This window comes from Hippocampus comes, unplaced genomic scaffold (assembly GCF_001891065.2).
Source record: "Hippocampus comes isolate QL1 unplaced genomic scaffold, H_comes_QL1_v1.1 scaffold186, whole genome shotgun sequence".
NCBI lineage: Eukaryota > Metazoa > Chordata > Actinopteri > Syngnathiformes > Syngnathidae > Hippocampus > Hippocampus comes.
Window position 1 is genome coordinate 528,204 of NW_017806236.1, and position 17,008 is coordinate 545,211.

The 17,008-nt window shown below is 42.1% G+C and overlaps 2 protein-coding genes across 5 annotated transcripts in view; one reads left to right on the forward strand and one right to left on the reverse strand.

Annotated features, from left to right (window-relative positions):
• Positions 1-7,681: 7,681 nt before the first annotated feature.
• fancf (FA complementation group F) lies at positions 7,682-8,898 on the reverse strand. The gene has a single exon (XM_019857023.1). The coding sequence runs from the start codon at positions 8,869-8,871 to the stop codon at positions 7,828-7,830; it is 1,044 nt and encodes a 347-aa protein (XP_019712582.1). The 5' UTR covers positions 8,872-8,898; the 3' UTR covers positions 7,682-7,827.
• The window catches only part of gas2a (growth arrest-specific 2a), an 18,881-nt gene continuing 10,762 nt past the window's right edge, over positions 8,890-17,008 (forward strand). For 2 of the 4 annotated variants that reach the window (XM_019857024.1, XM_019857027.1), the window contains exons 1-3: positions 9,645-9,780; positions 14,784-14,945; positions 16,652-16,782. In XM_019857024.1, the coding sequence (XP_019712583.1) occupies positions 14,801-14,945; positions 16,652-16,782 (276 nt within the window). In that variant the 5' untranslated portion in view covers positions 9,645-9,780; positions 14,784-14,800. Of the gene's footprint in view, positions 9,014-9,644; positions 9,781-10,857; positions 11,044-14,783; positions 14,946-16,651; positions 16,783-17,008 lie in introns of those variants that run through there. The other 2 variants (XM_019857025.1, XM_019857026.1) reach the window with 2 other exon arrangements.

The following is a 17,008-nucleotide window of genomic DNA, read 5'->3' on the forward strand; positions in this document are numbered from 1 at the left end:
CAAATCCTTTTGTCATCATCTTTTCATTCCTTCTGGAGCCTAAGCGATTCTTCGAGCATTTTTAGCAGCCAAACCAGTTAAGAACCTTCTCCAGTCAGTATGTTGTGCTCCCATTTTCTCCACATTTCTCATTTGTTAATCAATGGCGGATGTCTCTGGGGTCCAAAGCAAAGTATTGGACTCGGTAGCTTGGTAATTGGTAGACGGAGAAAACAGCAATGTTAATGGAATGACTGGAGTTTACATTCCGGCAAGAATTATGCAATGAGGATGCACATGGCGTAAAATCGGTGAGGGAGCCTATGCAGAAACAAATTTCAAGTACAGGAAAAAAAAAAAAACGTATTCTAGTCTGTATAGCTAAGAATTGCTACCCAAATTCGTTGCACTACAGTTAAGCAAATCAATGACAATCGAGGGCATTCTATTACATTGGTGCAGTGCGTGTGGACATACAGTAAAGTGTGGCACATCTTCCACACCTCAGCATGTCCTCCACACCTCTGAGGTCAGTCGTGCTACATGCAGCACATATTGACCCGGCTCCAAAATTAAATCTAGTCACGGGACAGACGAATCGATACCTCCAGAGTACAATGACGGATTACATAAAATTGTATCAATAAAGTTTCAATTGCGTTGGCAACAAGGGGAAGTCACGTTGCAGCTTTTATTTGCCACTTTTGGAGGACAAGCAAAACAAAGCAATGGGATATTTAAGCCCGCAATTTCATTTGCGATCTCATTTGCACTCTCATTTGCAAACCATTAACTACATTGTAATCAAACAGCAAATTAGTGCAATTCTTCATCTTTATTCATTTACTGGCGCCCAGCTATGAACGCTAAGTGGAAAGTTTGTGAAGAGCTTTGGTGTGTTCTTGACGCAATCAATTTGTAGTGATTTACATACAATATTGCGCACGTGTGTGTTCATTTTTATATACACAGTCGAATGTGAATGAACGGGTATCGATGTACCATTGGACCTGGCGACTCCAGCTCACCGGTGAGCCTAAAAAGGATACGCAGGATAGAAGATGGATGGTCGTCCTTTGTGTTCAGCCTCAAGTAAGAGCAGCCACGTTAGTGCCTCAGCCCTAGCGAATGATTACTGCAGCTGCTTTGGTAGGTGGTGAATAATTCAGAGCAAAAAATGGCGCCGGTCCATTCACATGCATCACTGTGAGCCACTCTGCCTCCCCTGCAGCAACAGGGATTTGCTGGTTTCATGAATGGAATATCCCTTTGCCAAACCGAAATATTATGCATGCACATCTGCACAATCTAATGAGATCCAATACAAGAGCAAAGTAAAACAAAGTGTCTTCACAAAGATAATAATGATGAGTTTTGACTTAACAATGTGTTCATTATTATGGTTCCCGGCACTGGCAGTCTTTGATTAAATACAATACCGGAAAGCGGTACTTAAAAGAAAGAGTACAAGTATTTATCCATTCATCCATTTCTTATCACCTTGTCAGATTTTACTTGAGTTTAAGAGTTGAGTTTGACATTAAATTTACCAGATTTTCCCCACAAAATAGTGAAAAAGCCTTCGTGACAACGAATCGTGAGAAGCTAACTGCCGCGGTGACCAAAATGTACAATTTCCCTCCGTTGCTTAGCAACACATCGTTGTACTTTCGGAGGCACTGCGTGGTCGTAAACACATGGTCTGAAAACATGTCTGGTAAACGGAAGCAAATCTCGCAGTCTGTGAAGGCTGAAATTGTCTTTCACTTTCGAAAGGGAGTCTCCCAGTTGAAGTTCATCAAAGACTACGAGTTAGCAAAGTTGCAGATTTCGATATTCATCTTTCATGGCCACAAAATGATGGCAGCGATTGAGGCCAACAGATTCTAAAATGATTTTAAACGGCTTTGGGGTGTGGCACATCCTGAACTGGGGGAAGGCACTGTTTTCAGAGATGATGTAGGAATGCTACAGTTGTTTGTTTCATGTCTTCTGAAATCATTTTTTTCTTCATACTGTATACGCGTATTTGTAATTGACAAGTTTATGGTGTATTACATGTTCATGTTTTTACATCTATAAATGTTCATACCGTATCATACATCAAAATGGGCGGCCATTTTATTGGAAATGGTTACAATGAACTCCCGTACCAACGTACAGATTTGTTATGTCCCTCGAGGTATGTTGTAAAGAGGTTGGACTAGAACAAAGTATTTATACTCCCTTACATTACAACACTGATATTGAGAAGACTGGTTAGGGTGTGGTCCAAATTTTAGAAACCCTTCACATTATGATTCAGTTCAGTTCTACAGCATCTCGTTCGATTTTACACTAAGCAAGGCGTTTATTTTTCCCCTGAGCTTGACAGGAGCGACATTTATACTGTGGGTGGGGGGCCGAGCGTGGATCGTTGCCCTCGATGGATATAGCTCAAGTCATGTTAATGTTTACTGCGCTGTCTGATCACAAGAAGCAGCTCGATGCAAGCAGCGAGCAATTACAATAAATCTCAGTTCCTCCTTGGATAATCGCCTCGTCGGCCGAGTAGGAGAAGAAAGAAGAGTGTAAAAAGCATCAACACTCGCCACTGCCCGCCTCCTCGGTGCATGTGTTAATTTGACAGAAAACCCAATTGTGTCAGCAGTCATGTGGAACGTGTTTTTCCTCCTGCCACACCAGTCCCTGCGGTCACGGCTGTTGCACCGGTGACAAGCTTGTTTGTGTGCTTTGATTTGAGTCCGGGTTTTCACTCATAGCAGGGAGCAGCTTAGCTTCACATTGCCGACTTTGTGCAGCATCACGTTCGCGTCAAAGAGTGAGAGCGCGAGCGGAGGGGAGACGATGGACTGTTGTCGGTGCGTGGGGCAGGTGCAGTTTGGCTCCTCGGGGACTGTAATGGGATGAGGCCATAGCCGAATGAGTGTTTGATGACAGGCTTGCGCTCCTCTCCAGGGAGCTCGCCTGCATGCAATTATCCGGCCGGCCGTGCTCCCCTTGCCAAATTGTACCCTCCCACCCCTCCACATTGCTGCCTACAGAGCCATTCATTTTCTAATAATCCTCCATCAAGTCACTGGTTGTAATTAGAAGGCCAAATTCCAAATGTGGCATTGGAGTAATTGGTGTTTTATGAGCCTATCACATGTGGCGTTACCCCACCTCGGAGCGATTGAATTGTACACCTCTTCCCATTAATAAAACTGTAATGGCTGCATGCTTGGAGGCCCAATCAATCCCTCTTACATACGTTAGCGTGACCCGCATGCATATGCTGAAGACTATTTTGTCAAGCTTGAAAAGTCATTCTTCAATCCAAACTTCTCCCTTACAAGAAAAGAGAATCTGGTGTGTCGGCTGCAAAGCGATAGGCGGCTCATTTTAAGCTTTCATCTGTGGTTACTCTCTCATCCCACTGAAACCTTCATAGATAACAAACTGGGTAATGCAGCAGGGAGCTTTTGATGAAGATTTTTTTTTTTTTTTAATATATGAAGGTTACATTTCTAGAGCTGATTTGTTTCGGGAGATTGCAGCATCCAATGTGTTATTTCTTCTTGTTGCTCCACAGAACTGGCTCAGATCCTGTAGTTTGTATGTAAGCTCATCTATCACAAGTTGATCCTATTCCCCTCCCCCAATTGTCACATTAGGGTGACAGTTTCATCGCTCTCTTCTGTGTAGTGTGATCATATTGGTATCACACACACCGAGACAAAGGGATAAGAGGCTGATAAGATTTTTACAGCATAGCCTTTGTGCTGCTGACACATTTCAGATCTCAACATGGATAAAAGGTGCAGATAATGACAAGGAATATTTGACAGAAATGTGTTGTGTACCGTAAAAAAACTGACATTTGTCAGGCCGGACAGAAAAAAAATGACTTGAATTGGATTCATATTTTTGTGTCCAACTAGCAATAACATTTTAGTGTTGAGAGGGGAAGTCAATGTGGAAAATGAATTAAGCAGTAAAATTCCCCCATTTTTGATCCATTTTAGAGGGCGACCATTTTGCCACTTGCTGTCAAATGGAAATGACATCGCAATGCCAAAGGGCTATTTCCTGGGTTTGGGGATGTAATGTTCGTAAGCCGAGCCATTAGGCACTGTAACGTCATTTTCAGTCAATAGCAAGGGGCAAAAGGCAGAAAGTCACTGGGTCGGTTGAATTTTGTTTGACTGTGAGGTATTGCTTACCGTAAACATTATTTGCATCCAAGTTGACCTTTTGGAAGATAGCTGCACAGTTTGTGGCCCTGAAAAAAGGGGAAAAAAATTACATTAGAGTCAAATAATTAGTCACGTTATGTAGACCGAATCCAATTACAATGAAACAGTTCCAAGAGGATCGTTTTCACTGCAACACAATGCATGCACCAACTGTGTTCAACTGTTTTCATAAATATACCTAAAAAAATGGCTCGTGCATTCTTCAATGAATTGGGGGAAAAAACAAAATAAGATGTATGCTTGATGATCCTCAGTGTGGGACACAGGTGTGAAGCGTGGCCCCCCTCACACCCACCTCTGTGATCTGTCACTGCCGGGGCCAGACGAGGCCAACGCCGGAGTGGCTTAGGCACGTGCCAAGGGAGGGCTCTAAACCCTCACCACCCCCAACCAAACAGCCCCTATTCAAACCACCAGATGAGGGCTGGAGTAGACCTTTAATGAATGCTTTCCCTCACCATGCACAACAGACGCCCTCCACTTGCAGTTTGTTGTTGCCACACGCTGTCAAAGAACCACAGAAGGGGTGGGGGGTAGTAAGGCCTTTCCTCCGAGGATGCTTCATTACGAATAAATCAAACGAGAACCAGTATTTCCTCCCTTTAAATTAACTGCTGCAAACTAGAAACATAATCATCAAGATGTAGAATTATCAACTATGATATTGAAGCTCATTAAATAGGAAAATAATCGAATTGTGTTGCTAATGGTCGAGGTACACGCGTGATATGTGTATGCACAGCATGGGATCAGTTCCCACTCAGTGATGGTGTGGATGTGAATGGTTGTTCGTCTTTATACGTGCCCTGTGACTGACAGGCGACCAGTTCAGGGTGTAGTCTATCCAAAACTGGGATAGGCTCCAGCACCTCCCCGCGACCGATTCAGGATAAGCGGTGTTGGAAATGGATGGATGGATCATTTAATTGTACATCACAGCCTGCATCACATTTTCTTGAAATGAAAGAAAATTGGACACACTAATTTTTCATTGGACAGCATTGATACATAGAAATGCTTCACTTGACTGGCTTTTAATACACAGTCTTGAAAAAGCTTGTAAATAACTGCAACAACTAGATAGAAGCAACCATGATTCATCGGAGTGATGGTCAAGATATTATTTGGCCACATTTCATGTAAATTAACTTTTGGATAAGGAAGCTTGTGAAATTTGGAAGGAACAATTCATTTAGACAGTGATGTGTTCCCAATCCCCCCATCTGTCACCAGAGGGTGTTGAGATGTCGTTGACCCTGCTAGAGCACTTTCACTTTTCAAAAATGCCAACTAAATAACTCGTGTTGTAGGGCACCTATCATGGTCAAACATAGTTATTTACTGTACACGTTATACAATCATTTACTTAGAACCAATTCCATCTCAGTTGGGGTGTGTTACTTTTTATCTGGAGGGGCGGGTGACATTAATCATCACCATGGCAACAATCCCGCTGTGCACCTATGCATGAGGCTGTGAAGAGTCTAAATAAATACATAAACAAATAACCGAGTCCCAAACATTAAATGTTAACTCGGGCTTGGAAACGTGGACATTTCTAATGGCCTTGCAGAATGACTAATTGGTTTTGGTGCGCCGCATCCTCGTGATGAAAATCCAATGAGATCATTTACATGTTTTTACAACAGAGGAGCAGGTGAGACCACTTTAATCATGGCCGCTTCCCCTTTTGTCAGCCACATATGTTACTCCCGCCTCGGAAATAAATTGGTTGTGTACACGCGAGCTGTTACTCGGTGACCCTTGTCTGTCACTGCGTGAATTGCTTTCACGGAGTGTTAAACGAGCCGTGGCTGTGTTGGTGTTTGCATGCACACGATGTCGCGGTCTGTAATCCACGGTGCAGCACACGCCAGCTATTGTGCAGCCTTTGACCGAACACACAGGATGTGCCTAATTGATCCCTTGCCACAGAAGTGCTACGGCCTATAGGCAGCCATGTGTGAGTTAGTATTCAAGTCACCTGACCGGCACAGCCCAATCATGCTTGCATTTCACAACACCTTTATGGAACTGTGCTGTATGTCAGTGGGTTGATCTCACTTCTCTTAATTCGAGATTTCCAGGCTGATACCAACACATTAAAATTAATAATTGTGAATGATGCTGTTACTTCAACAACTTTTCAGATGTGCAACATGTTAAAGGGTTTATTTAAATCTTACAATAGACATATTTGCTTTAAAATTCTAACAAAAAGTGTAAAGAGCAACAAGAGTAGGTTCATCAGCATGTAATACAGGGGATGTCAAGTCCCAAATTTTCTTTACAATGGCCATTTTGCCACTTACTGTTGACTAAATGACATCATAGAGCCCAAGGGCTTGTGAAAGTCACATGACCAAACACAGGAAACAGGCGGGAGGTATGGAGTATTTTGGTATTTGGATATCCTACTGAGTCGTCGAATATTCGGAAAAGTCTGAAATTGATCTCTTATTGGCCATTGGATTCTTAAAAAAAAGCCGATACCAATATGTGTCAAAATGACAAATATTGATCATCGAAGCGGTCTACCGCTACTCTTAACTGCAAAATTCCTGGCTCCTTGACGCTTCGACTGCGACCCAAAGTTATTCTTAGGCCACAATAATAAGGAGCATCTCTGTTGTCTTATCCTACACAAAATCTGCCATTTAAGAGTCATTCCTGTCAATCTGCAGCACATCTTTCTTAGTTTGTGTTTGTACATTTGTTATGCAATTCCCAAACTGAATGCCAGGCTGGTTCCCACCTTTCCCTTGCTTACAATATTTGGGGAAGTTGTACCTAATGACATAAATATGATGTACATGTTAGATACAATGTCGCTGATGGTGTAGTGGTACACTCGCCGGACTTGTGTGCAGGCAGCGTGGGGTCAGTTCCCACTCAATGATGGTATGAATGTGGCTGTGTATGGTTGCTTGTCTCCATATGTGCCCTGTGACTGACTGGCGACCAGTTCGGGGATTGTTCCATCTCTCGCCCATGGTCAGCTGGGATATGCTCAAGCAATTCCTGCGACCCCCTTCAGGATAAGCGGAAAATGGATGGATCGATGTTAGATACATCCAAACCGCTTTATCCTCATGAGGGTCGCGGGCGTGCTGGAGCCTATCCCAGCTGCCTTCGGGTAGTAGGTGGGGGACATCCTGAACTGGTTACCAGCCAATGGCAGGGCACACATAGACAAACAACCATTCATGCTCACAATCACAGAGGGACAGAGCGTTAAATCAATTCAACCATTCATGTTTTTGGAATACGTGAGGAAAGCAGAGTACCCGGAAAAACCCGAAGCAGGCGTGAGGAAGCCGAGGCCGAAATAGAATCCCTGACCTCTGCACTGTGAAGGGGACATACTTACCAGTGTAACACCGTGGCGCCAAAGTTAGATACAGCAAAGTTCATTATATGCGCAGACAAAGTAGGACGAACATGTGAGCATTTTTTTAATCTGGTTTATTTTTCCCCATTCTCTAGATTCATTCAGGACTTTGTTTCTCTGAGCATTTTACAGTGGAGAAACCAAAAAAGAAATGCTGAATAATTTCTATGAGATTTTAGAATAAATGTGTAGCAGATGCTGAATTTGACATTTTTCAAACTATCCATCAAGCTGCAACTGACACTTGCGTATTTCTGTTAAGAGGTCTCCCCACACGCTTAGTCCTCTGACATCAAAGTCTCCATCGGATATCCTCAAATCATTCAGTTCTTTTTCTACGGTGGTCCTCAGAGTGGGACAAGCCTCGAACAAGACCACAAAACGCTCAGTCACTTCCTGAAAAGACACTGTGGTACTTGTGGCGCTTTGCGTCCATTCTCCATCATCGACGCAGTACTCCATATCTGCGGCCCACTTTTTAAGAACAGCACAGTACATGTCCCTGAATTTAATATGTTCTCTTGCCAGGTTCTTAAGAATAGATGTAGGCAGTGTGAAGCACATGTGTTGCAGCAGGCTGTGATTTTGCTGGAGCCAATCCTGGAGAAAATCCACTGAAGCAGTTTGTGCGTGTGCGTTTTCTCCAGTCAGCAAAGCGGCAGCGAGGACCAGATAAAAATGTTCTGCTCCTTTGCATCCTTGGAGGACAGTGTCAAGAAAACACTGTGCCCGGCAGGGTTCGCCGCCTTGGCTCAACAGGGTGTGAAGGCTCTTGTTCAAAAAGGTGCCCTGCACCTCCGCACTCACTCCTGAGTGACATGTGAGTGGACTCAAGATTTTATGAGCAGATTTGCATTGAATGATGCGACTGCAAAGTCCAGTGGAATCCTGATACTCTCCTGGTTTGACATGCGCTGGTTTTGTGGTGTCAAAGAGTATCTTCATAATGGAGAGGGGCAGATTAGGGTTGTTCAGCAGCCCTGTCAGCAACAAGTGCTGGCAATGTGACAGGTCCAAAAAAGAGAGGTCAGCATAGTCAGCAAAGACAGCTCGCAAACGACTATTAGTGTGCTGCAGTTGAATCTCCATAATTCCCCTAATTTGGGGGTTTTGGTGGTATTTGGAGAAAAGGTGCTCGCAGTAGCAGGCCCAGTGAAAAGCCCGAGAGAGAGACTGTCGATCCCACAGACGCACGTCACCGCTCCGCGCCGCTACCGCCAGCAACTCGATCGTACTCGACAAGTTCTTCAGCGTCGCCTCCATGCGGCGCTCTCAGCGGTCACAAGAACACCACCGAGCCGCCTCGGTGTACTCCCACGGAGGACGGTAGAAATGCTCTCCTTATGACGACCAACGCTGCGCCGTCGAAGCTACACGCTAGCGGGCTAGCTACCATGATAGCATAGTGAGTTCGAACGTCACGTAAATTCCACACACTTTAAAACATTTCCGCAATTGAATAAGCGTATTTATGAGCAATATACACCAGTAGTTTACGTTTAGACTGTAAAAACTACTAAACTCACGTTCCATTCGCCCCTTTATCCTGTAACTTGTTTTGTATGTGCCGCTTGAACTGCTTTGCGCATGCGCAAAGGAGAGGAGACGCATGTAAACTTCCTCCAAAACAAATGCGGCTTTAACCCTGTAAACCCTCGATTGGTACAGTATTTTAGTTTTCTTTTAGTTATGATTTACTTGTCAACTTCAGTATCACAAACCGCACCAACATAAAAATTTGATGCATTTGAATCCGCTTGCGTTTGATGCTAAAATATTTATTTTGGGTGAAATAATGGTGAAACAAGTTATACATGATCATTGTGTTATCCACTATTTTATACCCGAACATCACACAAATGAAACCGCACACTGTGCATGGGCGACTTTATCGAGCTGTTCTATTGAACGTAATCCAGATATGGCATAATGAGGCAGCATGTTAGTGAGAGGAGGTGGGGAGATCAAACCTCCCTCCCATCAACTGTGTGAGTATGTGCATTCATGTGTGTGTAGCCAGCTCGTTGTGCAGACCCTCCCGGTCTAGTCTAGTTGGGTTCTGCAGCGTAACCTGTAGGAGGGTGCACGACAGTGAAAAGCATGAAAAGTGGGAACAGGCAGCTCAGAGGACGAGTGAGAGCAAGGTGCGCACCTAGCAGCTGAAGACCGAGGGTGAGCACTGATAACAAGCCTTTTTGTACACTTCATGCACTGTTTGCGTTAACTCTTGTTCCCAACTTGTTGAATTTAATGTTCAATGGCAGTGGAAGTTTTAGCAACTGTTGGGATTCAATAAATTGTTACTCGATGACAGCTAAAAGCCAATAATACTGTCGAGATTAAAATAAATGGTGACTTTTAGATTCTAGTTGTCGGGATGGTTTTAATTAGGTGGTGGACTCTTTGGTTTGTGTCATAAATCATCAGCCTTAAAACCGTATCCTTAGTGGTGGATTACCTGATATGGCTTTTTTTGATATTTATCAACATTGTTAAATGAATAGAGAGTTTTAAATGCAATGTCATTTTCTCTCATAAAATGTCACAGCAGATTAAATCAGTAATTTATTCAACTGAATAAGTGGTGGATTACATGATATGGCTTTTTTGATATTTATCAACATTGTCAAATGAATAGAGAGTTTTAAATGCAATGTCATTTTCTCTCATAAAATGTCACAGCAGATTAAATCAGTAATTTATTCAACTGAATTCATGCACAGCAGCAAAACATTTGTGGTGCAGGAATTTTCCATATGAACGCATCCATATGTTTTACAACAGATTGACTAACCAAAATGTTATTTATTGACAGTGTATATGAAGCACATGGTTTAATTAAGGCCTGCTGTAGCCTGTTTAGAAATGGATGAACACAGGGTAAATTGGCACATGATCACAGATGAGGTTTTATGGCTGGTCGACGTAAAACTTTGATTGCAAGTTCAGCAGAAATAAATGAGTTGTTGACCGTTAAATACAGCAAGTGATACAGTTTGATAGACGGCATGCAGACTTGCATAAAAACACAGTGAACTTTTGCTCCTGTTGAAATGGACAAATCTTGCTGTAGATCTCTTGTGGGATCCTAGTGCATGGCATGCAGAAAGCGTAAGAACAGCAGAGCCACTCTTGATTTTTTATTTTTTTTGTAATTCATTCAGTTGCTGAATTCCCATCCGCTTTTATTTCCTGGAGCAATCTGCAGCCAGCCACGGTATGTCATGGTGCCTCAATGGCAGTCATGAGGCTTCTCGGTCTGAGGAATGTTTACATTTATATCTTTGTATATTTGACCATTATTGTGCAGGTCTTCTGCTCCTAATCCTGAGTCAACATCTGGATCTGGAATCTGACGCTGGGAACTGGGAACTGTAACTGGCGGGTTTAGTGGGACGTATGCGTACAAAAAGTCCAACTCGGAGGCAAGGTTAGGTATGTTTTTTGACCTGCACTTGAGGAGGTCAGGCAGCAGTGTGGTGCTAGGCCAGAACAATTGGTTGTTTCTTTTACAGATATTTCCCGAGGAAAATGTGGCTTAAAACTCAATGAGATGTTGGGTCACATTTCCGCAGAACAATCCAGCTTTTGAGCTCAATGTAGACAAATCAAACAAGCTATGTCAAATGATGTCGCAAAGTGAGGTCAGTAGCATTTTTATATGGTGGGTCATCAACCACTGAGATTATGTGCTTTAACTCACAATTTCTCCACCAATGGCAATGTACTCAACAGTGTAGACAACATAGGGTCTGTATAATTTAGTATAAAATGTCATGACAATTTTTTTTCTTGCATTGCCAGTTGCTCTCAGTTTCATCCACTGCCTCATAGAGTAGAGGATCAGACGATAAGCAAGATACACGCAGTTCAATTTTTAACGTCGTTACCGTTTTAGTGTAAATGAGAGAGAACCCACTCATGATGATGGGAAAAATTGGCACTTGTGTTATGACAACTGCTGCACACGGTAATGCTTACAAGTGCAGAAATTCTACTCTGTTGTACATGTCAGGTTTGCAGTATAAAGACCTATTAATGAATGCCAAATCACACAGCAATGCTCAGCAGCAGTGCCTCTTGTTTTCTGGAATGTGATTTTTTTTCATTTACGTTTGGGAGCTGAGCTTTGGCTCGCAGATAGTGTTTCAATATATCTAACAGATAGCTGAAGACATGATGACAACCGTTGGCCCGGCAGACATTTTAAATGGAAGTTCTTCAATCGACCATTGACATATAGTCAAGAGCAAGTCTTCTCCCCTCAACCAGATGTCTGTATGTCTTTATCTGTGGTTCGGCCGAACCTTCACCACATACTTGAAGATTTGTGATTGTAAATGATTTAACGATTACGATTTGTGACATTTTTCCAAGCAAATGGGTGCGGTCATGCCTCACACCAAGGGATAATCAGTCCGAATAGTCTGACTTTGATCAGAAGAATACTCAAATAAGTCCCATTTCTTGGTATGCGTCTACCCTGAATAAAAGACAAAACCTGAAGAAGTCGTGCTATCAGTATCATGAGACCAGTTTATTTATATATTCATGTTTTGGAATGATACCACTCACCACAATATAGCTGTAACTGAAGGTACAAGTTTTCTTAACCATAGCGCCATCTGCTGAATTGAGTGGGCAACTGCCCCACTTGCCCCACTGACTGAGACACCATCCAATGCTAAAGCAACCAGCGTGGCTTACAATGGTCTTGTTTGAATGAAGCTGTGAGACATGAGAACTTGTCCCACTGCCCCCATTCGGTCTGCCATCCTGCTCCTCGGTGCTGGTGGGAATGTAGCACCAGTGTGATGCTCCTGACCGCCTTCTGAGTTTAGGATGTAAAGACAGGTCAAGGTGAGCTTGTCTTCAGGAAGAAAATATGACCTTGCCAACATGTCAATTTCGAGATGTCCACTGTATGATTCGATGTCATCCAACTCCGAAGGGAGGCAATGGACACATTGTTAGAACGTATATGGAGGCTCTCATTCCTTCTTTGAAAAAGCTTCTGTTCACCTTTGCATTTAAGACTATTTCCTGACCACGAGGGCTGGTATATGTTGGTATTTTTGTGTTAACAGTAATACTCATTCTGCGTTGACTATGGCTGATCTCCACAACAACAATATAAAGAAGTGTGTAATATGATGGTTTTGTGATTTTTTTTTTTTTTAATAACATTTTTACAAAAATCGAATCATTTCCAGTTTTAGTTGCGTGTGAACCCGTTGGAATTGCCTGTTTTTCATCAAAAAGTGGTCATAAAATGTAGCACTTTATCTACAGTAAGTCAGCGCAACAGACAAAAACAGTTTTCTTTAAAGTAGTAGTTCACAATTCATTTTTCATCTTTTAACTCAACAATATTTTCCACAGTATCATTTTTTTCTTTACATGCCCACTTGCCGCTTAGTCAATGTCAAAAGTAAATTAATCGCATTATTTGAGTAAAATAAATACTTTTCAAAGACCGTAATTTCATCAGTTGAGAAAATTAAATCAAAACAATTGAAAATGTCATGCACTAGTCATACTCACCCGATTCATGTTGTGTCCTTTCGCAACTTGGGGCAAAGACCTTTTGGTGCCCCAGCAGTCAAAACACAGGGAAATGACGCACTCGGGAAAATACTCCAAATGCAAATAGGAACATATCCAAAATCCTTTGATGTCTTATTCTTCAATAAAGAAGTGTATATTTCAATATCATCATGTCTACACAGATACATTACCTCCTCATCCATGCCAGAAGTCGTAGTTGTGGAATTCATGACTTGAAGCCGTAGCGCCTGCGGAGTAGAATGTGAAAGAATTTCAGCACTTGGCAAAGCTGGACATTGGAAGGCTGTGTTTAGTCACTGAAATCCCATTACAGGTGCTAAGGAGTAGTTAAATATGGCTTTGAATATTGATGGCAAGTACAGTCCCTCGTCAGGCCACATTAATAAGACCCGCTGCCTTGTTGAGTCTGCAGTCGTGACTTAAACTACACATGGTGGACTGAATGAGACACTATTTGTTTTCCTGATGTCTGTGCAAAAGAAGTTCAGCTGTATTCGTGTGCTTCTTATATGTCATTCATTGATATCAGCAGATGCTCTGTAAACCACACCGCGATTTGGCCCATAGGACAAAATCTTTTGTCTCTTGTTTTCATTCAAGGCACCTCTGTTCCTTGCGGGAATTGCAGGCCGGAATGTCAGCTGTTAGATTACAACTTCCCACACACAAATCACATGTTGTTAAAACCTCGTTGTTCAGCTTTCTTTTAGATTACATATCATTTTGGAGAAGAATAAAAAATAGTGTCCTGAAAACAAAAGTACACACGCATGCATCCATGTATTTACTGGTAATTGCATTAGGCACACTAATGGGATCCAGTCATATGATTGGCTTGGCCATTTACACTCACTGTCAGTGTAGCATGCCCTCCCGAACCAGGATGAAACTTTTACTGATGATTTTTGCCGTTGATTTGTGAGCAACATACAGTTTTCCATAACCGTGGCCTAATCACCGTAAGAGCTGATAAACATTGCAAAACACATCGAGATAATTAAACATAGTTCACGTTCCACACTAAATAATTTACAAATACAAATGCTCATAGGCATAAAATTATTACACAAAACACACCTCTTTGGAGGTGCTGTGAGTGTAAACATTATCGTTTAAATATGACTTCGTAATAAACTCTGGCCGTACTTAAGATGTCAAGGTACTTTTTTGCAAACCGTGCTAAACAGGAAGCGCCAAACAGGAAATGATCATTTTAAATGCAAATAAAGATAAAATCACTACCGCTGTGACAAAAATGATTATAGTTATTTACAGTCTGAAATGTATTAAATATTTGGCAGTAATATGTTAACTATTTTAGTTGTATTTGTGTCACTCAAAACTGAGCATTATTGCCTTTGTCACCAAGACATTTTTGATGCAACTCTTGTACTGTAATTGGATCTCACTCTATCTAATGTAAAGATGTGGTTGTTGTGTGTACATCCATGCCAACCAACAACACACACAATAATTCTACATTAAATGCAAGACCTTTGCAATGTAGGATAAATAAATGAATAAACCTGATCCAATGCATACTGACAGGCCGGAAGTTTCCTGTCCAGATTCTCATGCTTCCTGTTTCGTGTCTCTCACTGCCTTAGGTTATCCGGAGGGAACCATGTGCAGTTCCCTGAGTCCCAAACATCCAAGTAGCCCCGGCCTGACAGACATGCAACAGTACCACCAGTGGCTGGCCAGTCGACATGAAGCCAGCTTGTTGCCCATGAAGGAAGACCTCGCACTCTGGCTCACCAATATGCTGGGTGAGTGCAAATTGTGCAACACGCCCCCACCCCCAAGTCACTATCAGATTACCATGTGAAAATGCAAGTGCATTGACTTAAAAATATCCCACCCTCAAATACCCGTAAATCAACACTTGTAGTTGTATTACTGTAAATTGAAGTCAAGCTGAACCACTAGTCTTCACATAATTTCCTATAGATTTACCTTAATTGAATAAATGGGCATCATTACAGCTCAGGAATAATGCAGTGCCAGCGGTGAGGAGTAGTGGAAGTGCAGCAGCAGGCTTACTATTGTCTCATAAATCACCGCGTGTCCTCTTGTTAAACAGCAATGCACTGACAAAACGAAAGCATGAATAACATAGTGGCTCTAATTTCATTTGAATCAGCTAAGTGCTTATATGTTTAAGTAATTCGAGTGGACTTGACAAACAATGAGTAGGCTGAGTTTGTGGATTATATGAGACATGAAACAGTTCATTCCGGTCACATTTATGTGTAACATCACTCAGTATGTGAGCATACATTGGGAAAGTCAGCAAAGTTGTTGTTTTGTAACATACTTTCTATATGATTACCACTACCCACATAATGGAAATGGCGTTAGATTTTTCATTTTTTTTAAAGATTGCATTGGCTATAGCATAAACATGAAGTGGCTAATGTATGTTCACGTTTGTTTTTATGGCTAATTTTAGCTATTGTGGTTTTTAAGCAGCTGCATTGTAGTCTGGAAATGAGGGCATATGTTGTGTGCAAGGTTAAAAAGATAGATTTCATGCTTGCATGCTCTTTGCTTGTGGATGGGCATACATGTGAACTTCTCTCACCGCCTGGTGTCTCTGCAGGTGTACTGGAACCAGCTGAGCTCGAAGCAGCCATTAGGGTTGCCATTAAATAAATAGTGTTATTAGTTTAAGCTGTCTTCTCGAGGTTGAGTACATCCAAAGCTCCTCAAGGGGCTGTTATGGTAAGCAGAGTTTAGGTGGGAGGAGAAGTATGGAAAAAGTCTACCGTTTGAGTAGGAGGAGGACATTCGTTTGTATTGATGAGTCATGTGGTAATGGGAGACAAAGCCATTTATCGGACCGAGGAGCCAAAATGAAATACTTCTTTGAAGTCTCTCTGGAATAAATTGTCCTCACACAGCAGAAGTTGAAGGGAGCATGTGCGTATGCTGTAAGTCGGGAGCTCACTGAGTATTTCTCAAGATTGCAATCTCTTTTTCTGAGCGCAATACAACATTTGGAACTCATTAAATGCTGTGAACCCCCAGACCCCTCCTGCTATAAGAAACAGAAAGGCATGAAAAAAAAAATCTCCAGTTTCTTTCCACAGACACCCCATTGCCACCACCTCCTATTTCACGATGATCTCACTGAGAAAGAATGAACCGCTGGAAGTCAGTTAATTGGACACCACATTTTGATGACCAATCTGCAGTATCTCTATTTAGCTCGCAGCATAATTAGATTAACTGTACAGGTACACATTTCCACTTTGCTTTGACTTATGTCGTAATGAAGCAACTTTTCTAAGTTGTAACATAGTGAACATTTGCATGCCCAACCAGGCGTGTCATCTCCAAAGTCGTTTCTTGCATCACAATCTACTTCCACTGGGAACTGACTGGATATTTCATAACTAATCACATTTAGTGATGGATTTCCTGTGCTGAATTCTCCCTATTTTTTAAATGTATTTATATGTCCCTTGATCAGGTCTGGAAATCACCGCTGAAAGCTTCATGGAACGCTTAGACAACGGCTTCCTGCTGTGCCAGCTGGCTGAGACGCTGCAGGAGATGTTCAGGCAAAATAGTGGAGACCTGCCTGCTCTCAACAACAGAAAGGTACCGGTAGTTAAAAAATGGCGGCCGTCACTATTATATTAGTCTGCTATGATAATGATGATGCTAATACAGAGGTGAAAGATCTGACTGAGATGACAGGATAGGAATCACCCTTATTTTTTTTTTTTTAAATCCAGATTTGGGAAGCATTTTTTGTCTTTCTCGCAAAACTGTTACTATATTAGCTTAGCAGACAAATTAACCCCCCCCCCCACCCACACACACA